The sequence below is a fragment of the Megalopta genalis genome, chromosome 1 (genome assembly GCF_051020955.1).
Source record: "Megalopta genalis isolate 19385.01 chromosome 1, iyMegGena1_principal, whole genome shotgun sequence".
NCBI classification, from domain to species: domain Eukaryota; kingdom Metazoa; phylum Arthropoda; class Insecta; order Hymenoptera; family Halictidae; genus Megalopta; species Megalopta genalis.
The window spans coordinates 32,696,263-32,721,367 of NC_135013.1; the positions used below are offsets into that span (position 1 = coordinate 32,696,263).

The following is a 25,105-nucleotide window of genomic DNA, read 5'->3' on the forward strand; positions in this document are numbered from 1 at the left end:
ATTTAGGAGCCGCATAACTTTGACATAACATTGACATAACCGCAGACATAGCGTCCAACCCGTAAGGCCACAGTTTAGGCTAGATTGCGGCCGCTAGAGCCTGATTTAGGAGCCGCATAACATTGACATAACCGGTGACGTAGCATCCAACCCTTAGGGCCACAGTTTAGGCTAGACTACAGCCGCTAGAGCCTGATTTAGGAGCCGCATAACCTTGACATAACATTGACATAACCGCAGACATAGCGTCCAACCCGTAGGGCCACAGTTTAGGCTAGACTGCGGCCGCTAGAGCCTGATTTAGGAGCCGCATAACATTGACATAACTGCAGACATAGCATCCAACCCGTAGGGCCACGGTTTAGGCTAGACTGCGGCCGCTAGAGCCTGATTTAGGAGCCGCGTAACCTTGACATAACCATGACATAGCGTCCAACCCGTAGGGCCACAGTTTAGGCTAGACCGCGGCCGCTAGAGCCTGATTTAGGAGCCGCCCGTGGCGCCCGGTTTTCCATGGATTGCTAACGGTGTGTTCTATCAGGTCCGTGGAGCGCGACGACGAGCCCCGTCAGGACGCCCAGTCCCATTCGTCACATCGTACACAGTCGACCCTACGGGACGACCAGCCTGGAGCAGCGATCGAGGAGTCCCAGCCCCGTAGGCGGCCGGCAGTCCGCCCATCCGCACCAGCATTATCATCGGCATCATCCCCATCAGCACAGCCACCCGGTGCTAGCGACCAGGAGAGAGCCGCGTCGCCGACTGCCACAGACGCCCAACAAGCCATCGACCCTTCAGCTCAAGTCGGCGAACATCAACTTCCCGAAGGTGAACGCGTCACCGACGCACGTGCCCATCCCGCCGGGCATGCAGCACCCGCCGCCGCCCGGCCACGTGCCGGGCATGCAACCGAGCCATTGTCCGCTCAGTTTCGAGCAGGCCGTCGCGATGGGACGCGGGGGCCGTTTACTGCCCAGCCCCGTGCCCAACGGGTACAAGCCCCAGCCGCAGGCTAAACAGAGGACACCCAGGTGAGCAAACGGCACTTGGTGCACCGTCGCTGGATTCGAGAATAAGGCGCTCGACACGATGCTTTAGCATAGTTAGCGTTTTGCATATTCCAGTGATGGGGAACATTCACTTTGCACACTGTAGTAGACACGTGTTCGCGATATGCGGGCGGCTTGGAGATTATGTCGATGACTTTTTGGCACGGAGTTTATGTTTCTTTTGAAGTTGGCGCGGGGGGTAGTTTTGAGACGATTGATCCGTGGAGATTCTGTGGGGGAGTTTGAGAAGAGTATGGGATTCTAGGAGATTGTATGATATGGGTATATTTTTTATGAGAGCTTGGGAGATATCGTTTCTTCATTTTTTTTATCATTCTAATCAATCGCTATTTAAAACACTTTTTATGTTTGAAGAGTATGCGAGTGCGAGATACTATGAGATACTATGAGATTCTATGAGATTGTATAAGATTCTATAGAATAGGTATATTTTTTATAAAAGCTTAAGAAACATCGTTTCTTAATTTTTTTATTACTCCAATTAGTTGCAATCTAAAAAACATGAGAAGGTTTCTAGATTGCGATTGATTGGAATGATGAAATAATTAAAGACTAATGTTTCTTAAGCTTTTATAAAAAAATACACTCGCAATCTAAGATATTATCGCAAATATAATTGCAATCTAAAAAACATGAAAAGTTTTTTAACATAAAATTAAGAGCTAAAAAAGGGACTACTAAACCGAAAAAAGGACTACTCTTTTTGCTTAAAATTCGTGGAAAACAGCGATTCTCGTGAGCTTCTAATTGTCCAGGTCAACGAATTTCGATGAAATTGCAAACAAAATAGCGAACAAAGTACATTTTCTAAATCTTCGTGATGAGCTCGGACAAAAAACTAAAAAAGCATCGTTTCTTAATTTTTCCATCGTTCCAATGAATCGCAATCTAAAAACAACTTTCTTTACACTCATCTCAAAGAAAACTAATCGTTATAACATCTCAAAAATATTCGAGTCTTCCAAACCAATTTTAAAAAAGTTATACCGTTCGAAAAAGCGTCAACATACTTTGCGAGGCGACTGTACCTCCTCCAGAGTTTACGTACAGTAAATTCTCCCTAATTGACGCTGAGATTACGCAAGAAAATGAACAATTCGGGAAGAGGAGACACGATTATTCGAGCCTCGCGTCTCGTTTCCATAGTCACCGTTTGCCAACAACTATAAAAACGAACCGGAAGCCTCCAAATAATCGTGTCTCCTCTTCCCAAATTGCCCATTCTTGCACCCAATCGTCGATCAAAGAAAATTTACTATACACAAAATCTCCAAGCTTTCGTATACCACGAGTAGGTTTGCGAAAAAGATACAGATGCGTGTTCACAAATCGAGATAATAAATAATAAATAATAAAAAATACGAGACGTGCGATTCCTGGCAGGAAGCGTTCGACCGCGGATAGACACGAGATAAAACGAGAATCCGTCGGTTCCACGCTACATCGAACGCTTCAGCGAAACGAGGAGCAATCGATACGATATACATACATACATACATATACATATATATGCAATGTATAAAGTGAACGTTTCTTACGCTCAAATATAAACGAATTCGAAAATAACGTCGAGCCGTCTTATTCTTTTGTCCAGCACTGTACTCTTCGCCCCTATTCCTCGATCCACCGTGTATAAACTTGTTCGTCCAGGTCGAGACACTCGGACAGCGACGACGACGACTGGTGCTAGCCAAAGTGGGACCCTGGACGGTGGTCCGGTGACGTGGACGCCCCCAGGCGTCTTTGGGTCTGCGCGTGAATCTTCCGGCGAGGGAGGCGCATGCATCGTCGAGGATGATCATCCCGCGACCGTACGGGAGTTGGTGAAACACCGATCGACCGGCTTGGTGGGAAGCTCGGGAACTAGTCCGGTGTCGATCGGCAGCCGATCGACGATCTAACGAGGTTCATTAAGTTCCGCGGGGACCGGATGGTGTACGCGCGATTCGATTCGGAATTGATTCGATCGAGGAACGATCGACGACGGATGGAAGACGAGCGTCGGCATGGATATGGGTTTCCGTACACCTGGAGGAGAAGCCAAGCGGTCGAAAGTTCGTCCGGAGACACAAGGGAGGGAGAGCGAGAAGAGAAGAGAAGAGAAGAGAAGAGAAGAGAAGAGAAGAGAAGAGAAGAGAAGAGAAGAGAAGAGAAGAAGAAGAGGAGCGAAGAAAGGGGAGACCAGACGAATGACGCTAGAAGGTCGAGGAGAGGAGGTTCTTCCCTGAGGAGAGAGGAGAGACCGACGCGACCGAACCGAGAGCAACATCGGATGATCCGTTACAGGGGGACAACTGAGAGACAGAACACACACTCATAATAATAATAATAATACTAATAATAATATACGAATAACGCGCGAGAATATACGAGTTAACATATACAACCACACACATACATACATACGTACACATACACACGCAAACGTGAATGCGTACGCGACGTAGAACCGAGCCCGGAGCATCGTCGAGGCGCAACGATCGATCGAAGAGACAATGGTGCCGTGGGAACGACGATGACGTCTACGTCGACGTCTCGGTATCAAGAAACGTCTCCCGGGCCGAAGAAGGGGACGCGCGCCCGGACGTCGCGCGAGCGACGAAGTGCGTCGGAAACGAAGAAGCGCGGGACGCTCCGTATATATACATACATATATACATATATATACATATATATATATATATATACATATATATACATATATGTATATATATGTATATATATAAAACATAACTTTCCCTATTTTCACTGCGATAATCTTTCTTTCGTCTCGAACTTCGAAAGCTTCCTCCGCTGTGTGCTTTTTAATCGACGGACCGAGCCGAGGAGGATCCACTTTTTATACGATTATACGGTCGAGCGTCCGCTTCGGATCTCTCTAGACGCGGTTACCGACGATTTATCCACGGCCGCGGCCGTGCCGAACTCTGCTCGTTGCGAGAACCCGCGACACGCCGGGACACACGCCTGGAGAAACACAAGTGTTCTCGAGGTTCCTTTCGCGAGCCGTTCCTCGAGGGGAGAGTAGACGCGGCCCTAGGGGGAGCGTTCCGGGTGTAAATGGACTGACCAAGACGCGGGGGGCGCGCGTCTTCCTCGAGGAACGGCGTGGGAACTGTTCGCGCGCGCCAGAGAAGCTCGTCGTTCGCCTCTCTTCGTGGCCGCCAGAGTCGAGGAAGAATCGAGAGACAACGGATAATACACTCTCTCTCTGCCCCGAGGGTTCTCGCGACGGTGTACCGGTGTTTCTTTTCTCTTGTTTCGCGACTGAAAACAAGACGCCCGAATCGCTGTTGGTAGCGGGACGATCGCTAGGATCGGAGGGGGTAGGCTAGAGAGGGAACTGGTACTCGAAGCCGCTGAACGATACATCGAACTAAATACGTAGGAATTTTTACTGAAACCGTATCTCTTGTATCGTAAGAAAAAGTACACGTTATTCCGCCGCTGCTTTCTCGTGGAAAGAGAGAAAAGAAAGAGGCGCGCACACCGACACCGACGCCGGCTCCGACCGACGGCCGAGGGCTGGCGAAGAGAACGTGCGGCGACCACCGTCGATATAACCGGGGCACGTTCACGGGGCTGTTTTTTGATCACGGTGACACGGACGATATATAATGCATGTGACCGAACGAAAAGTGCGCGACGAGATTTAGGATATCGGGGGTACGGCGCGGAGGGCCGATCGATCGCGTCCTCTCGAGAACGAAGGCTGTTCTTCTCGAGAGGGTGGCGCGTAGTTTTTCGGGTGGGGGGACGCGGATTAAGTATACATTTCACGAGCACTTGTAAATTACCTCATAAACTTTCGATTAAACGCGAGAGAGAGAGAGAGAGAGAGAGAGAGAGAGAGAAAAGAAAACGTTCCCGCCGTCGTTGCTAAACTATCGATTAAAAAAACTGTCACACAACCTGCGGGAGAAAGGAAATTACGAATATTCCCGTCTAACTATTATTAACGCCGCTAACGTATGCGAGGCAGGAGGAACGTAAACCTACGGCTACTACTACTACTACTACTACTACTACTACTACTACTACTACTACTACTACTACTACTACTACTACAACTACTACTACTACTACTACTACTACTACTACTACTACTATTCTAATTAAAATTACTTAAATACTATCACTTACTTACCGCTATTACTATTAACTAAACTACAAAATTTACTACCACTACTTACTACCGCCATCGATACTACCGCTACACTAAACTATTACTACTATTCACCACTGCAACTACTACTACTACTACTACCACCACCATTGTTACTAGCGATTACTGTACCATTCTCACCGGTTACAACAACAACAGGAACAACATCCACCAACAAACACCACCCAACCACCAACCACAACTCTACTATCGCTGCTGCTGCTACTGTTACTATTACTACTATTACTACTACTCTACTACTACTACTACTACTACTACTACTACTACTACTACTACTACTACTACTACTACTACTACTACTACTACTACTACTACTACTACTACTACTACTGCTACTACTACTACTACTACTACTACTACTACTACTACTGCTACTACTACTACTTCTACTACTACTTCTACTATTACTACTACTACTCCTAATACTACTACTACTGCTACTACTACTACTACTACTACCACTACTATAACTACTACTACTACTACTACTATTACTACTACTACTACTACTACTACTTCTACTACTACTACTACTGTTACTACTACTACTACTACTACTAACTACTACTACTACTACTACCACTAACTACTACTACTACTACTACTACTACTACTAACTACTACTACTACTACTACTACTACTACTACTACTACTACTACTGCTGCTACTACTACTGTTACTACTACTACTGTTACTACTACTACTACTACCACTAACTACTACTACTACTACCACTAACTACTACTACTACTACCACTAACTACTACTACTACCACTACCACTAACTACTACTACTACTACTACTGTTACTACTACTACTACTAACTACTACTACTACTACTACTACTAACTACTACTACTACTACTACTAACTACTACTACTACTACTACTACTGCTGCTACTACTACTGTTACTATTACTATTACTACTACTATTACTACAACTACTACTACTACTACCAATACCACTACTATTACTACTATTACTACAACTACTACTACTATTACTACTACTACTACTGCTACTACTACTAAATTACAACTACTATTACTACAATTACTGTTATTAATAGTATTATTATTACTACTTTTACTAACGCTACGATTACCGAAACGTTTTATTAATGATTACAAAGAAACCATTGCTACTACTGTTGTTACTACCACTGTAATTGTACGATTATTAAAGTGAACGAGGAGAGAAAAAATAACGGTGAGGCATCGATCAATCGATACACACGTAAAACTGTACACCTCTACATGCTACACGCAGAAGATAGAATATACACGTAACGCGAGCACACGAGCTAGATACACACACACGCGCGCGAGTCGACGAACCATTCGTATTCGCTTCAACAAAAACAACTCTTTGTACGTATACATTTACGATCCGCTGTATATGTATAATATCGTATTGGTATACGTATATACTGTCGTAAATACATACACCCACACACATACACACATACACATAATACAAGCGTACACGTTACAAACACCCAAACTCACAAACACTCGCGAGAACACCGAGGTTACGTATAAAAGACACACACACACACACACACACGCAAACACAAAATAACGTCACGAGAAACACATCGATCGCTGAATAAGCGCGCGCGCCTGCGTAGCCGTATCGGAGTTCTATAATTATATAGGAGAAGAATCGTTGAAGAATTTCGATGGGTGAAGAAGATGAAACAAAAATGAAAAAAAAACACTTGTAACATACTGCCAATCGTGCGATGGTGTTTCAAGCGGAAACACAACGCGACATACATAAATGTATATAAAAGAAGACGGTCCGTGGGGGTGTAGAGAGAAAACTGGAAAAGCGAAGAAAAATAGCGGAAGCGACATATAGAGCGATGCGAAGAAGAAAGCCGTACGTCTTTTCTTTTTGCCCGCGAGCGCGTATACATACACACACATAACGGGAGCGCGTCTACGCGTAGGTGGACGCGCGTAATCGGTAATAAACGTGCGTGTGCGAATGAGAATGCCGGTGGAGAGAAAGTGCGAGTGCGAGCGAGAGGGAGGGAGAGAGCGAGTAAGCGAGTGAGAGAGAGAGAGAGCGAGTAAGCGAGTGAGAGAGAGAGAGAGAGAGAGAGAGAGAACGAGCGAGAGAGAACGGAGTGCGTGCGTGTGCGAGAGAGAGAAAGAGAGGGAGAGAGAGAGCGGTGTGAATGCGTGGGTGTCTCCCGGCGTTTGAATTTAGTCGTAGATCGCGTAGAAACGATCGATCGTTTCACGCATATCCCGAATCACGTCCCATACAACGTCCGCGCGCGCGTGCATCTCGACCGACCGCGAATCCGACGAACGGCGAGCGTTCGATCACCGTCGTTTGATCGAACGTAGGCCAGGAACGTCGCGATCCGGCCGAGCGGACAGGGCGCGCGCGTTTCGTTGCCTAGAATAAATAATCGCGGATGGCTCGCTACGCGATTCGAGGCATATATCTCGAGTAGCTCGTGAACGCGCGGCTCTCGCGAGCAATCTCCGCTTCCGTCGCGTCGAAACGACACGGCAGGGGCGAAGCGAACGAGGAGGACGACCGGGGCATCTCTCGAGTCTCCCAGTCGTGGCGTGGTTGTTCTCCCTTAAGTGCTTTATAAACTCTCGTATTTGGTACCCGTCACGTTCGTACACGTCTCTGTAACGCGGACACATAAGTATAATAAACGATCGAGAAACCACACGCAGAGATGTATCTGTTGATTGCGGGCCGAGGACGCTCGGTCTTTCCTTTCGTTCGCGCGAGCGCGAGCGCGCACTCGCCGTCCGGCGAACCGAAAATCGCGCGCGGGCGGGCGTGCTCTACACTTTTTCTCCCTTCGTCCATCGCGTTCGCCGCGATTCGAGCCGCGGATTCTTCCTCGATCCTTCCGCGCCGAATCGAAGATTCGGCTCGCATCGCGCGCGCGCGCGCTTTCGAGCGCCTTCGAATCGTTCTCGTCGGATGCCGATCCGAGGAAAAGGAAAACCGCGCACGTTTCGCGAAGTCGATCGCCGAACGGGAGATCTCCGCGACCGGATCTCGCCGGGACGAAACCGGGGTGACCCCCGTTCGCGGTGACCTCGACCGGCGAGCCCGCTCGATCGGTCTTCGGTTCTCCGAAGGAGGTCGCGAGCGCGCGCGCGGTTCGAGGATCGTCCGTGGCGAACGCTGGAACGCTCTTCTGGCAGGCGCGAATGGGGATGCGGGATATTGTTAAAACAAAAAACTGTTTTTCTGTGATAAATCCGAGGAATCTAGCCAGATATCGGCGTCGCCGTCGCGTCGTCGGACGCATTCTCCGGCCTCGGGGCGCGTTCGCGAACGATTCCGGCAGCGCGGATCCAGGCGGAGGGGTTGTTAAAGGGGGGAAGGGGCGAAGGAGCGTGCTAGCGAGATCGGTGTCCTCTGGGCGAATGATCGCGTGTGCGACTGGCTGACCGGAGAGAATGAAATTCGCGCGCGAACGCGTGCCGCGTAGGCGAAGGGTTGCTCGCGTCGGCGAGAAAGGGGTGTCCCGTGTTCCGCGCGCGCGCTCGCTCGCGCTCGCTCGCAGCCTCGCGCCGTGTTCGGCGACGGAAGTCCGCGGCGGATCTTGCGAAAACTTTACGAAACTCTTTAGCGTCGTAACGAGCGAGCATATGACCAAGTTCTTAACGATGACTCTAGCGGTAAATCGAATAGTTCTTTACGAGAAAGGCGATGGCGATATAATTGAAGGATTACTCTTAGCTCTTAATCGAGGAATATACGTATAAATGTAATTATAAATCTAGCGGTAAATGGAGAAACTATGCGTATAACGAAAACACACCCGTGTATACAGACACACAAACGCGTACGTACGCGCGCGCGCGCATGCTCGGACGCGGTCGATCGACGCAGGACGCGCGAGGAAAGATTTCGGGGGTGCGCTTCGAGTCGAAGGGGTGCGGAATCCGATCGCGACGACGCGGAACCCGACGGCCGCCGCCTCGCGGCGCGAAACGGTGAAACGCGTTTCATCCGATCGATCCGACGTCTCGGATCTCGACGACGATGGCCGTGGACCCGAGGCGTCGCCCTCTTCGGGACCGGAAGCGACCGTCGCGTCCGACGCGGCCGAGGAACTTTCTTCGGTTTCGTCGCGCGAAGCCTCGCGATCCTCTCCGCGACGCTCGGTTCGTCTCTCGAGAGCGTTCGTTCCCGAGGCGACGTCCGAGATTCGAACTCTCGGACGTGCCCGGGACGAGAGAGGGTGCCGGAACCGGGCGAAGAGGACGGAGAGAGAACGCCGCGGCCATCTTGTCGGGGAGAGACCGATCGAATGCTTCGAACGAGCCCGCTCGTCGAAAGTATGACGGACGTGTTGACCGCGAGCGTGTTCTCCCTCGATTCTCACTCGCGGGAATCGGGATTCGAGAGAGAATCTCACCGAGGAATCATCTTCGAGTCGGATGCATCTACGATTTCATTACTTGCATTTATTTGTAATAATTAGGAGGAGGGCGGAGGCAGGAGGAGGACCGAAGCGGATATATAGGGGGCGCGTGGTTACCGTAAATGAATGAACACACTACGATTAAGAGGTTTTTCTACTTATCTATACATATATATATGTATGTATATATATAGATATACATATATATATACAGATATATGTATATACATATATATAAATATATAATACCTATAAATATATAAATAATACACATATACATATAAATAATATGTACACGTAACAGATCCGCCGTTATTATGCATCAGTTATTTATGTATTTATGCATATATGTATGTATGTATATGTACATATATATATAATTATGTAATAATTATAATTATATTTATAATTATATATAGTTATATTATATTAATTATATATAATTATATATAGTTATATTATATTAATTATATATAATTATATATAGTTATATTATATTAATTATATATAATTATATTATATTAATTATATATAATTATATATATATACATATACATATATATGGGTACGTGTGTGTATATGTATAAATATATAAGATAGATTCGCTGGGTTACGAACGAATTAACTGTGAAACCGTAACGATTCACTCTGGGATTCGCCCTCTCGATAAATATATATATATATACATATAAGCGATTCGCGAGCGTGTCGGGCGAAGAACGAAAGCTGGGTAGTCGACAAGGGAGGACGATGGGCGGCGAGGGGGGGGGGGGGAAAGCTGTTGGAATAATTATGAGATATAAACTTCGTCACACTAGATCTCTCGGCTCGTCGACGAGCCGGAGCTCCGTAGAGTTTCATACTTTTGCAAATAATCGAAATCTCGTCGATACACTATTACATCTCTCTCTCTCTCTCTCTCTCTCTCTCTCTCTCACTCTCTATCTCTATCTCTTTCTGCACAGGCGAAATATGTACAGTATCGAAGGGGCTCGGAGGGGAGAACGTGGATCGCGGTGTCCGAGTTTCAATCATTTTTTCCCCCATTTGATCGCGCGTGCCAGGTGATTCGAAGGGTCGAAGGGTCGATCGAGAAGGATCGGGGCGAAGGATCGACGACGCTCGGGGTCGTCGACGATCGTCGAATCGAGTCGAGGCCACGATCGGGGGAGTTCGTCGCCCAGCAAGGAGGAAACATATTTTATCGTTCGCCGTCCGATCGACGGCTCGGCCCGATTCGACTGGATTGGACTCGGCGCGGAAAAACGGGGACGACGCGCGAATCGAGATCGAGGCTAAAAGAGTCGCGCGAACGGAAGGAAAGCCGAACGGAGGGAGACGATCTTCATACGGGTCGACGAATGTCGGTTGAACAGTGACAAGAGTTGCCTTAATTATTACGCGAGATCGCGAAGGGGACGCGGACGATCGACGAGGGTAAAAGAGAAAGCGGCGAGGAACAGGCCGGCAGGCTGGAGCGCGGCAAAAACGCGAAGGGTTTTTCTATACGAACAAAGCGTCTACGCGCGCGCGACTTCGAAGAAGTAAGTTTAATTGTCCCCGCTCGCTCAATCGTTCCATCTCGCGCACATTTCATCGTCGAACGGAGGAGATCGGAGGAGAGCCAGCTCGCCGGCGAAGATCCGCTTTGCACGAAGGGCCGCGGACGTCGCGTTCCCTTTTCCCTCCGTCGATCGATCGAGACGTTGGGAACACGATCGAGCGAACGATCGTCGAGCGAATCGACGGAAAATCGACGGTGACCGATTGCGGCGAACGGCCCCTCGCGCGGATCCACGTTCTCCGCGGAAGCGGTGACACGCTCGCTTCGAGCCCGTCGCCGCGCGACCGGCGCTCTCGAGACGACGTCGTTCGAGCACGCGATCGCAGTCGATTATAATCGTTATCGAGGCACACGCGGTGCTCCGACGCGTGCGGAACAAGCAGACGTTTCCCTGGTCCGCGATAGAACGAAAACCACGGACGGACATGCCGGAAGCTCGACGGGCGAGCCGCGGATCTCCGCGCGGATCCGCGATTTTCCAGGCGGATTTCTAGGCGGACTCGGCTAGGATTCGATTCAGGGATCGAATTAGGAATAGTTGGAGCGCGTAGAGTGCAACGCGAGGTCGGACCGTGTCCCACAGTCGCGTTCGAGTTCATCGAAGTCACCGCGGATTCACGGTCTTCTCGAGCCGCGAGCGCGAGGATCCGCGGGCCGGCCGCGGGTCTCGGGGGACCCGGTCCGCGGGATCGAGCGCGGACGGGGCAGGATATCGGGGATGGAAAAGGGACGAAAAGGGCGAAAAGGGACGCGACGGGTCGCGCACGGCCGGTGCCTGAATTGAAACGCGCGAAGAAACGGGGAATTGTGTGCGTGTGCTTCGCGCGAGTGAAACAGCGAAAGGGTGGTGACAAAGGAAGGGGGACAAAGGGACCGGAGGAGAGAAAGAGAGAGAGAGAGAGGGCGAGACATGGAATTCCGTAGAACCGTTTAATAGTCGCGCGTACCATTGTTATATATATACGTTGTGTAAAGGTGGAGAGAAAACAAGTGGAAAAATCCCATTGAAAGCTTTAATAACTTCGACTAAACCTAACTTTAAAAATGACAAAGGGTATATAATAGGGAAAACGTAACGCAAATATCGAGTGCGCTGCTGCCAGTTGCGTGAATGGCGGACGATTGGCGGCCGATTCTGCGCGACCGGTTGCTTTTTCCGCGTCCACCGGCGCAACGGCTCACGTTTTTCAAAAAAAAAAAACAAACAAACAGAAATTCACGCGAGTTCACGATCACAGCGACGTTCGCCGAAAAACCCGCGGAACGATCCACGGTCGGGATCCACTACCTCCGAATTCAACGCCGGCCGATTCGCGCGTTCAACCCCCCGCTTACAATCGTCGTCGTCGTCGCCGGGCGCGATGGCGACCGGCTCGCGCAACATCCCGGCAATCTTCGCGTTACTGTACACTTACTGTATATTACTTATACATATATACATAAATATATACATATATACATATACATAGGCGTATGCATACGTGAAAATGCAGAAGGAACACTTGTTTTTCTCGTGGGCGGTAGGGACTGAGAGCGAGTGAAAACGAGAGAGAGAGAGAGAGAGAGAAAAAGTGCGAGCGAGCGAGAGAGAGAACGGGAGAAAGAGCAGATCCAGCGCAGATTCTACCTTTATATGTACTATTACACCTGTCCGCGCCACGTCGAGATCGCGAACGACAGGAGCGACGATTAAGCGCGATCGCGATCGGCCGCATACAAGCGACCGCATTTTCTCCGATCGTTCGCCGCGTTCGGCGCCGCGTGCCCAGAGTTTTTCCTTTCCGCGTTCACTTGTTTGCCAAGCCGTCAGGTGTTGGCGCTTCGCGTTTCTCGCCTTTCAGAGCCGGTCGCGTTAAGAACCGGCACACGATGCGAACGGTTTCAAAACGGTTCGACGAATCGCTGGGCACGCCACGCGGGAAACGCGGCACCGCCGGGGTTTCTTTCATCCCTCGTCGGTGATCATCGGTGTTGACCCTCGCGAGGCCGGCACGCTTCTCTCGCGGTTTTCGGTGCCGATCTCTCTCTCCTTTCACGTATTTCCGCGACCTGTTATTGTTCACCTCGAGAGAGAGAGAGAGAGAGAGAGCAAGACCAATTTCCTCTGTCGGACCTAGCGCGACAGTGCCGACCGTTCGAATTGGCTTCGAATCGGGAGATCGATTTTTTGAAGGAGAAGTTCGCGCTGGCCGAGGGTCGATACGGATGATCCGTGGATCGCGACACCGGTTCGCGACGCGCGAACGGAAGCGGCGATCTTGCGAAGAGCGCGTCTGGCAAGCGTCGCCGGGGCAGACGCGCGAGAAAACGGGCCCAGAATCGGCGAACGGCGCGATCGGGAATCTCCTGTGAGAAAAGAGGCGAAACGGGTTCGCGGGCTTGCCGTGTCGCGGACGTTCGATTGTATCGCGTCCGTTTCCCCCGTGGTTAGGCGAACAGGATTGTGTCGCGTCTGCCAGGAAACAGGGGGAGGGAGGGGTGCTCCCCCACCCCACGTGCGCCGCGGGGACGGATGCGAATAACGAAAAAGATTAAAAAAAAAAACAACAACCGTAAACGATAAAATTCTCGATTATTCTTTGAATTTACGAAATAAAAAAATGAGGAAAATGATAAAAAAACGACCGGTTCGGTGTCGAGCGTGAATGTGCGAGCGAGAGCGAATTATAGAGCGAATTATAGAACGAACGAACACGATCGTAAACATGATTGCATCATTACTTATGTACTATGCAGTAAAATGAGAGAGAGATGATACCTACCTTATACATATAAAAAATATATATATATATATTTAAATATATATATATAAATATTATATATACATATATGCGTGTATAGCATGTATGTACATATACATATATACATAGCTAGTTCAATTTGCAAATTAGTGTGTATCGTCGCTTCGAAATGCCCAGTCATTACTCGCCAGAATCCAAGAACCTAACAACCGATTTCAAGTTCATTCTTTTTTTAAGGAAAAAACCAATAAAATAATGTGTTAAAATAATCGGTGTTCATTGCTTCGCGAGGGACACGCGCCGTCCATCCTGTAGCCGGAGATCGTCGATTTCTCGACGAGAAGAATGTGAATAAGTTGATGCGATTGGTGTTGGAATTGTTACAAATATTAATATAATTTATTATATAATTTGAAAATCGCGGTGTTCGCGACAAGTAGCGCCGCGCGCGGCGAATCTTTGAATCAAAGTAACGGGGTTCGTACAGCGCCAAAACGTGCAGTGGCAAAACGCTCAAACTGTTCGACGAATTACCGACCGAAACTGTTCCCTTGGTGCCGCCAGATGGCGCCACCGTGCGTTTCCGTATGAAAATTTACTCCGCCGGTAATTCGACGAGCAGTTTGAGCGTTTTGCCGCTGCGCGTTTTGGCGCTGTACGGACCTCTGAATTCTGTTTCAATATTTGACCACCGGCGGCGCCACCTGTCGCAAAGGGCGCTCTTTTTCAAATCTTAGCGTGCATACAATTAGGTCAATTCTTTGCACCTATTCCATATTTTATTTGATTATCGACTCCGATGATGAGTAAAAAATCGATGGCTATTAGGAAATGGAATGTTCACTCACAAATACGCGACTTTAATTATTTTATAAGCGTTTAAAGTTACGAACGTAGCGAAAGCATTTTAAAAATAGAAGCGTTTAATGCAGCCTCTATCCATTGGATTCTACGACATAGGAGCGCTGTTTTGGTAAGTTGAAAACTAGCCAGAAAACTTAAGTTTAATCGAATAATCTGAAAGTACATATATCGTCTGTATCGATCGACGTCTGATCCCTTGGTCGTCCTATTCTACTGCGTTGAGGATATATGTCTATAAGGCCATCTATCGTGCGTTCTACATGGTTCGAAGTATCCAAAGTTTTGGTATAGTGGCTAGCCGGCTCTCAATATTTAGAGGTATTTATCACGAATATTACGCTCTAACAACCTTCTCCCTGTTCAGTTTTACGAAGCTTGTTTCCTTGGAAACGATTTCCAATATAATTCTTATGAATTTTATCAATCCAACAAATCGTGTACCGAAACTATTGCAGCGATTATAGGTTATGTAATTTCCAGCATTTCTCTCAACCAACAGACGTTACGCTACAATGTCTGAGACTTTGAACAAAGTGCCTGACGTGGATATCGATGGTCATGGAAGATTCAAGTATATTTTAATCAATGTGCAAGATGAAAATACTAAAGCTACCAAACCCATTGTCAGGGGCTATGCCAAGTCACCGTATCACGGTGAGTCAATTTGCTATGCTCTTCTCTTCAATTGCGTATATTTATTTGTTGTATCCGGCTTATTTACTTGGTTGACATATTCAAATATTTTGCGAGCTTGTCTCAACGCTTTACCTACCAGATACCTATCGATCCTCGTGCATTCCTCAGAGATGTGTTTACTTTTCAGTTCAAGGATTTTTTTTAATTACAGTATCTAACTCGTAACAAACATATCAAATTAAATGGTATTTGGGAGAAAGAAAAAGTTCCCCTTTACCAAAAAACTGGAAACGGGAGAATGTTTACCTAAAAAGAATTATTTAATTTACTTAATAATTCTCCCACGTAACTCTAGATAACTTATTATCTCACAATCACGGTAAAGTATCATCAATTTTAAATTAACACCGTACGATTTCTCACCTGTGCCCACGAATGTATCGTGCGTTTCGATCGAGGATAAAAGTGTGACAAGTTCCAGTGGCGAAATAATCAAGTCTGTGGTACATATGATAAAATTCCCGTTTAATAGTAAATCATTCACAAGCTGTTCACAACATTAGGCGTGCAGTCCACGCATACTGTTTTACACGTTCGTATGCAGGTAGCTTTACTATGTTCAATAACAAATAGACGACCTGTACATCTCTGCGTGTAGACGATTCTTCTCTCCGTCCATCGAATGGTTACTATCCTACAAGGTACAGTGACTTAGAGGATGCTTAGCTTAGTTACACAGAACATTCACGTCGAGACAAATAAAAACCTAGAAATTACGTGACGATCGTCAGCTAAAAAAATAGATCTCAGATATACATATATATAGAATATGTATATATCATCTTCCGTGTGTACAATTGACTCCCGAGGTGGGTGGCTGCGCTTGTTCGTGTATATTATGTGTGCGTGTCTGTAGTGTATGTGTGTGTGCGCGCGTAGTGAGTCAGGATGAGTAGATTCCACAGCGTGTGATCCAGGATCACTGATCCATGTTGCAGAGCAATCGGAAGGGCAGTATAACTTTCACCGTAGGAATATCGTGAGAAGGAACCGCACGGGAGTGACTCGCAACGATTTTACTTGGTTTCATTGGCAAAGTGGTATAACAGTGGCCTGTTAGATCGACATCCATCGACGTTACATCATAGATCTCGCGAAGCACGAGCTCCCAGTGAACTTCCCTTCTCGGACAAAGAGCTGTACAAGGATTTCGCGTGGAAACCAGCGACGAAACGCGCGTGACACGCGAGACTTCGTCGCGAAGTTCACCCGCGAAGTCCTACACTCGCGCTTATCGCGTCGTGAAATTAGGCTCGTGCTTTTACTAAGAAGCCCTCCTGAAGCAGCACCAAGCCCTGTGTATGTCGAATCCAAGCTTGCAGTTCTTGTGGTTCGCGGCCTTCACGTTCCTCGACTCGCTGTTGCTCCTCGACGACGACCTCGTTGCCTCGGCGGTCTGCACCTGCCCTCAGGTGCTGTCGCCCTCCTCGCACCGCTCTATCAGATCCACGTCGATGTCCCTCAGCTCTTTCGACTTCTCCTTGATCGGCTCCAGCTTGCTGCCTTTGTACCTGTGCTGACCGTTGTCCTCGGACCTGTCGAGACTCTCCGCCGGCTCGTCGCTCGGCTTCCCCAAAAGCTTGGCCGGCTCGCCAATAGGCGACGGGAACCCGACCAGGTCCGGGTCCGTGTTCGTGTGCATCAACGTGAATGGCAGCTTCAGGGACACCTCGCCACCCATCGCCGAGATCAGCAGCTTCACCTGTGAAACAGCGGATTAGTCGAGTCTGGAAATGTTCGTCGACCAGAATCGCGGTGAAGTCGAGTCGAGGATTCGACCACCTTTCGCCGAGGTTTGCGGCTTGAGCCGAGCTTTTGAGATGTGCGGAGAGTCGTCGGGGTTTATGTTCGGGATAGTCGTCGAGATAGAAATAGAACCGACCGCGAAGTGCACCTCACTATGATACTAGTCGCGAGTAAACTGCGGATCTTCGCAGAGAGAGAGGGAGAGAGAGAGAGAGAGAGAGAGAGAGAGAGAGAGAGGATAGAGATAGATAGATAGAGAGATTGAGAGAGGATAGAGATAGAGAGAGAGAGAGAGAGAGAGAGGATAGAGATAGATAGATAGAGAGTGAGAGAGAGATTGAGAGAGGATAGAGATAAAGAGAGAGAGAGAGGATAAAGATAGATAGGATAGATAGAGAGAGAGAGAGAGAGAGAGAGGATAGAGAGAGAGAGAGAGAGAGGATAGAGAGAGAGAGAGAGAGGATGTTAAATCGTTTGGGAAGCTCGTTTCAAATCTTCCATATAAATTCAACGAAACGAACTTCTCGGGCAACGTAACAAATTGTTGTTCCAAACGAATTATGCATTAGGTTGCTCGGAAAGTTCGTCCCATTGAATTTATATAAAAGAGCAGAAAAGCAAACTTTCCGAAGAACTTAACACAGTAAATCCTCCCCAATTGTCCGCCAGCTTGTGAACAAAAGTGAACAATGGCTCGTTTGTATAATTGTTGACGATCGACGACTATAAAAAAATACTATAAAATGAATAGTCGTATCTCCTCCTCCGAAATTGTCCATTTTCGTTTACAAGCAGAGGAACAATTGGAGAGAATTCACTGTACATAGAAGCAGAAGTTACATCTTAAATTTGCATCTCTTATTAATGACAACAGTGCACTTAAATTCTGATACTTTCACTACTCCGCGTTTCACTCGTTTTTATCGCGAACGAATAAAATCCACGGTCTACTCGCGAGCAATAAAGCAGGCGGAAGGGGCGAAGTCGCAAGGAGAATGAAATCTGATCAAAGGCCATTTCCCTTTCCGGAAGTGTGCACAAAAATTCGCGTTGCCAGTATGCTGCGCCAGTTACGCAACAATGCAATTTCGCTCCATCAGTCGCCAACAACGAACAAGCGTTTGGCAACGAGTACCTGGCATGCGAACGCAGTTTTTCCGCGCTGTCTCGACTCGTTGAACCGAGTACAGTCGCTTCCTAAGTAAAGGGGCAATGAAGAGTGCATCGTTGGCAATGTAGTTAGTCGGCGAAACTTAGTTTCGCGTACCGAAACGTTCCTTTTAGATGTACATACAGTAAATTCTCCCTAATTGACGCTCGGCTCGTACAAAAACGGGAAATTTGGGAGGAGGAGATGCGATTATACGAGCCTCGCGGCTCGTTTTTGTACAGGGTGTCCCAAAAACGCCTCGCAATCCGGAAATGGGGGGTTCCAGCTTGAATTGCTATGAATCCTTTTGAAAATGTTATGCGAACGTGCATGGAAGATGGAGTCCCGAATCTTCACATGATTTACAATATAATTATAATGCAAGTAAAAATAGTAAAATCTGAATAGCATTCATATACAGGGTGTTCCACAATTATTTTAACAGCCGAAAATGAGGGGTAGCTGAGGTCATTTCAAGTAACTTTTTCCTTTGCGAAAATGCGATCTGCGGCTTCGTTTACGAGTTATTAGCGAAAAACGCTGGCCAATGAGAGGCGAGCTCGACTGGCCCGAGACGGCCGAGCCAATGAGCGGGACTGGGCTTCGTGCGCCGGGACTCCCCGCGCCAGCCGAGCTCGCCTCTCATTGGTCTCCGTTTTTCGTTAATATCTCGCAAACGAAGCCGCGGATTGCATTTTCGCTAAGGAAAAAGTTCCTCGAAATCACGTCAGGTACCTTTTATTTCCGGATTGCGAGACATTCTTGCGACTCCTTGTAGTTTTCGATCGTCAACAACGATAAAAACGAGCCGCGTGGCTGGAACAATCGTTCCTCTTCTTCTAGAAAGAATTTATATCTATTGTGCAAGATATTTTTAACATTTTTTAAGTTCTACGATTTCGAATCGCTTCTCGACTTTCGTTATAGTCGTCGCAAAATTGATTGCCCATTTTTCTCTCCAAGCTCGATTAAGGAGAATTTACTGTACTCGCGACCCGAACTTCGAGCTACGGAAGCTCGTTCCTCGACCAAGGAAAAACGAACAGGCCGAAAACTTCGTAGCTCGCTGTAAAAGAAGTTTCCACCGGATTCAGCAAGTTGTCCGGGTGACGCGAGAACTCCCGGAGTTTTCCGCGAGAATACGTGAGAATCGTAAAATTCGCGCGAGTCCTCGGGTTCGAAAATAGCGGTGACTCCGAGGGTCCCCCCTTTTAGTTTCACGGCGGAGCGAAATTCGTCGCGGAACGGCCCAATTATTATTACCTTCACGTAGTACGACACGTAAATCGCGAAAACGTTCCTGTCGTCTGGCGAGCTTCCAGGGCAGACGACCGTGGAGGCTAAATTGGCGCCCGCCTTCGTGTAGCTGTCCTCCAACGCGATCCAATTCTTGGTCGAGCCCTTCATCGGTCGGAGGGTGTAGGTCCTCTTCACGGTGCTGCCGGACACGATCGGGCAGCCCTCCTGCGACGACAGCCGGGCCACCACGTTCTTGAACTTCCCGTTGCTGAACATGCACACGTCCACGTGTTGCACGATGAAAATCTGCGCACGGTCAAAGGTCAAAGCGGAACGTTATTAATCCTCGGCCCCGCGAAACGGCGAGGAGCCGCGTTCGACCGAGTTTACCCCCGGCGAAAATAATCGCCCCGCCCCCTACCCCCGGCTAAAATGATCGTTTCCCCGCCCACGCGACGCTGTGCTCGCCGAAACTGTCCGAACAAAGTCAGCAGGTATCGAGCCCGTTTGCAAACAATGCTCGCCGCGCTCGTCGATGCATCGCGATGCACCATGGTGCAACGTCAACAAGCCATTTAGAACAAATTTATCGCTTGTAAATATTGCGCTAGGTTTCTTCTCGCGAGCTTTGGGAACCGATTTGCCCTCGTCTCGATTTTTCCATCGCATAGAATTTCTTGGTTGTTAATTTTTCGCGCTATTATTTTCTCGAGCTTCGTCGATTAGTTTTAGTCTCGCTGTGCCGGTTTTTTTTTATCGTGATTGCAATGATTAGGATATTTTGTAGGGAGAATTTATATTTATCGGGCAAGATATTTTTCATAATTATAATCGCTGCTTGACTTTCGCTGTAGTCGCAAAATTAATTCGGTGGATTGTGTGTTACAGAACATCGGTAAAAGTAGTGTTAAATATGAATATTGTTCAATTGCTTGTTAATAATCATTTTCTTCTAGACTCATCGATATTTAATATTCTTTATTTAATATTCTCTAATCCCTTTGGTAAAAATAGCGTTGAATAGAAGTTACTAAAAGGTGCCTTAGTTATTAAAAGTGTTAATAGCAGGTTATTACTAGAAATCTCCATCACGAGTCAAACTCGTCAGACTATAAGCAAAGGGTTAATAATTTTCCAAGTATTATAGAATGAAACAATTTTTGTTTCTTTGATGTCTCAATTTACCTTCGTTCGTAAATCTTCCTGACAAAAAGATTAAATTTCCTATTTTCATTCGATTTAGAAGAAATGCTTAACATTTATACTAACATTTGAGCCGTTTATTTTGAAAGTGGCATAAGTCACTTTGTTTTTAAGTCGATATATTTAATTAATTTAATTAATTATATATATATATATTTAATAAATAATTATATATATTTAATTTATATTAAGTCGGCTCGTTTTTATCGTTGCTGACGATCGAAAACTACAGGGAATCGCAAAAAGGTCTCGTAATCCGGAAGTGGAAGGTTCCCGAGGTGATTTCAAGTAACTTTTTCCTTAGCGAGAATGCAATCCGCGGCTTCGTTTGCGAGATATTAACGAAATTTACTTGTATTTGTTATCTCAGGATACTGATATTTTTCTCAGTATAAATAATTTCGTGACCTATGCCACTTTAAAAATAAACGGCTCATTTATACTTAGCAGACCACGTACGAAATCTTCATAGCGAGTCTGCCTCGTGTCCGCTCGTGTTTCCAAAGAGGAAATCGACGATCCTCGTTTATCTACTCCGCGAACAAAGCGCACAGGGAAACAGCGTTTTATCGGAGAAGGTCAAGCGTTACAATAATTCAGCGAGCGACGCGTATCAGATCTCCGCGCGGATACGGAACAATTTATAAATATTGGCGTCGTAAAGGAATTCCTTCGCTCTCGGCCCTGTTCCAAAGATAGATCGGAACCCGAGGACAAATTCCATAAGCGCGTAAAATCCACAGTCTACTTATCAGCCGTGGCGGAGAGTCGCGGCAGCGAAAGCTACTCGGCGTGTCTCCACGGAGCTTCTTCCTCTCCGCTATCTTTTCTCTGCTCGCGATCCCGCATCTTAACGACGGTCTCGCAAACTGGTCCGTGTCCTCCTCCTCCTCCCCGCGTGGGCCGCGGCATTTGCATTCGGCCCGCGCGGTTTTTCACTACGCAAACGGTCTTTTCATTCAAATCAAGGCGATACGTTCCCCGGGCCGGAGTATGTCGGCCGGCAATTAAGATGTTTGTCTGGCAAATTTAGGGGAGATTTCGTGGAAGACTGGTCGTGTGCTCCCTGAACTTCTCGGCGGGGCCCTTCGCGAGATACGCAGCGAGCACTCTCCGGCAAATCCTTGCGAAGCAACGAAACGTTCTGCCAAATGTCGAGGTTATTCGCGGTTATTATATGTATATGTATATATATTTCAATATTCATTTCAATTCAATTCAATTTTAAATATATATATATATATATATATATATATATATATATATATATATATATATATATATATATATATTTCGCGGTTAAAGCGTATTGTGCTCTTCCGTTGTGAAATCGAGCATCAGTCCCAAAAATACTCGGGATGTCAATGTTATTTAATTAACGAGACCGATGGTTGATGACTGAAATTTACTGTGGTATCGATTGGTTTAAATCTTTCGCTCTCTAAAAATCATAGTTGCATTTCGTTCGTTTAATTTCAACCCTTAATTACCTGCGATGATAATACAGTTGGAAGAGAAATTGTAAAGTAATGAACGTCTTGATTTTCTTATCTATCGCTTTTATGTTAATAATAAAGTAATAAGTTTTGGTAGCTGTAGTAGTCAAGGGTTGAAAGTTAATTGTGAAAACGTAGCTGTAACTTGAAAAATCAGTGTCGGTGCAAATAATACAAAACTGATTCGTTTTGTATTTAATTGTTATCTCGTCAATCATTTTTATCGAATGAAACTTGAGATATTTATAAACTAACAGTATATCAAAATATAATATATTGTAATATAATATAATATATGTATAATATAAAATATACTATACAATATTATAGCATATAATGTAATATAATATATATATAATATAAAATATACTATATAATATTATAGCATATAATGTAATATAATATAATATAATATATATAATATAATATATATAATATAAAATATATAATATAATATTATAGCATACATATTTAATATAATATACCATGTGATATTATGATAGCATATTAAGGGACAAGCGCTATCGCGCCGTTCGCCATTTTTCGACCGTGTTTTTTCAATGACCCCTGGGACCCGCACGGTTAAACAGCGGCACAAATTCCGAGCTTACGATGGCAGGTACCGGATCGAGACGTAGATACGTTCCCGAGCGGGTGTTTCCCGCTCTAATGCAACGTCCGCTGGTCAGAGTTCTACCATATACATTCCGTACAACGATCCGAGGATACGGTTTCGCAATGGGATTAGGCGAGGTGCGCGCACGCATTTCTGTTGTCGGGCTTAGTTTCCTCTCCGTTTACAAAATACCCCGTGCTTCTCTGCTCGCTAATGCTGCCCATTATGCTATTTCGGCGCAAAGTTTCACGCTAATTGGCTCCTACGCCGCGGAAACTTCCGTTTCCCTGCGCGACGCCCGCGCTTTGACTGCAAATTCATCTTCGACCGCTTCGGCGACGTTGACATACAATTTGCGTAATTGTTTCGCAATTTATAGAAAATGGAAATTAAATTACATCAATTAATTAATAATAAGTGATTATTATATATAAACTATTATTTATTATTAATTTATATTTATATATTTATGTATAGGTTCTCCCAAAAATGTCTCGCAATCCGGAATTGGCGGGTTCCTTGGATCATTTGAAGCAACTTTTTCCTTTACAAAAATTTTCTCCGAGGCACCGTTAACGAGTTATTAACGAAAAACAGTGACCAATAACAGTGGCCCAGTCCACCAGCGCACGAAGCCCAGTTCCGCTCTTTGGCTCGGTCGCCTCGCGCCAGCCGAGCTCGCCTCTCATTGGTCACTATTTTTCGTTAATAATTCGTTAACGGTGCCTCGGAGAAAATTTTTGTAAAGGAAAAAGTTGCTTCAAATGACCCGAGGAACCCGCCACTTTCGGAGTGCGAGACATTTTTGGGATACACTGTATATATAAATTATTATATAAATTATTATTTTATATATACAAATTATATATACAAATAATAATCAATAAATAAGTAAATAAATAGAAAATGCATATATCCCTCCGAAAGTTCTCTCAAGAGCAAAAAAAAATGTTGAAATTACATTCCGCACGATTTAACGTAACCTCAAAGGAAGCGATGTCCGCGGAGGGGCAACACTGCTTCTCCATTTCATTAAGTTTCGCGGAATAAAAGCTCCGTCCACTTCATCCAATTACGGCCGTTACTTTGAAGCGCGAAAGCCGCAACGCACGGTGTCCGAGATGAGAAGCAAAGATTTCGCGTGCTCGAGCGACGGGAAAGGTAAATGTAATTATTCTTCGGCGTCGGCGACGCGACTCGCGCAGCCTCTGAAGATGCAAAGAAATTGAATGGGCGTTGTTCGTTCGGTGAATGCGTAAGAAGCGAGGGGGCCGGCTCGAGGCAGCTATCTTTAATTAATACTTCGACTTCTGTGCCCGAGTTCTCTCGAGCAGCTCGGAAGTTCGAAAGGGGAGCGGGCTGAATGGGAACAAGGGCGCAAGTGATAGTGGACCGTCGATGGTCAGACGCAACAGGCGCTGCATATCTCACCGGATCCCGGGCGCACTCTGCATACAGAAACGGTTCGAACCGAACTTCGAAGTGGGTGGTCTTCTTAACGCCTCTCCATTCAACGATCCGACAATCTTCGCGAACTTTCTTTCTTCTCTTTACTCTTCCCGCGTATATTTCGTCCTCGTTTCCCGCCGCCCGTCGATTCGTCCGAATCGATCGGTTTACAGACGGATCGTTTATCGAGGAAACACGACGCCGGGGTGGTGCAATTAAACGTGTTACAACCCGCGGCCGGGCGCTTTATTGCACACTTTATTATCCTCATCATCACCGCGAAGCACAACCGCCTTGCGATCCTTTGGAACGCGTAGAACTTTCCTGGTCTCGGTTTCGTTACGTTGTCTCGCCTTAACGCTGCAACTGTCGACCCGTGATCGCTGCAAATTTACATTGTTTCGTAGCAACGACGAGATCAGAATTAACCGAACTTCGTACAATTTCTATTGAAATAGAAAAAGATAAAAGGCACGTTTTTTAATCTTTTTCTTTCTTTTTATCGGAGCCTATAACGAAAATTGAATAAACACGTTTTTTGTGAATTTCGGTGACTTGTGTGCATGCTGAAAATTCCGTCGGTAATTTGAGAATATTCCAAGGAATAGCAAAGTTACACAGATTATTATTCGAGTCTTGTAAAGATAATTCGAGGCGTTTAGT

General features: G+C 46.4%; 3 protein-coding genes across 27 annotated transcripts in view; 2 read left to right on the forward strand and 1 right to left on the reverse strand.

The window, feature by feature from the left end:
• cac (calcium voltage-gated channel subunit cacophony) overlaps nt 1-14,252 on the forward strand; it is a 248,293-nt gene extending 234,041 nt beyond the window's left edge. For 16 of the 23 annotated variants that reach the window (XM_076525766.1, XM_076525756.1, XM_076525755.1 and 13 more), the window contains 2 exons: nt 542-1,031; nt 2,665-14,252. In XM_076525766.1, the coding sequence (XP_076381881.1) occupies nt 542-1,031; nt 2,665-2,971 (797 nt within the window). In that variant the 3' untranslated portion in view covers nt 2,972-14,252. The remainder of the gene's footprint in view (nt 1-541; nt 1,032-2,664) is intronic. The other 7 variants (XM_033466213.2, XM_033466211.2, XM_033466222.2 and 4 more) reach the window with 1 other exon arrangement.
• Nucleotides 14,253-14,941: 689 nt separating this feature from the next.
• Nucleotides 14,942-25,105, forward strand: part of LOC117217963 (sex-regulated protein janus-A) — a 105,596-nt gene continuing 95,432 nt past the window's right edge. The window contains exons 1-2 of the mRNA XM_033465899.2: nt 14,942-15,165; nt 15,328-15,501. Of these exons, the coding sequence (XP_033321790.1) occupies nt 15,108-15,165; nt 15,328-15,501 (232 nt within the window). The 5' untranslated portion in view covers nt 14,942-15,107. The remainder of the gene's footprint in view (nt 15,166-15,327; nt 15,502-25,105) is intronic.
• The window catches only part of LOC117217962 (phosrestin-2), a 77,384-nt gene continuing 68,266 nt past the window's right edge, over nt 15,988-25,105 (reverse strand). For all 3 annotated transcript variants that reach the window (XM_076525823.1, XM_033465898.2, XM_076525822.1), the window contains 2 exons: nt 19,703-19,984; nt 15,988-17,245 (listed from right to left, as the gene is read on the reverse strand). In XM_076525823.1, coding sequence (XP_076381938.1) covers nt 16,952-17,245; nt 19,703-19,984 — 576 coding nt within the window. In that variant the 3' untranslated portion in view covers nt 15,988-16,951. The remainder of the gene's footprint in view (nt 17,246-19,702; nt 19,985-25,105) is intronic.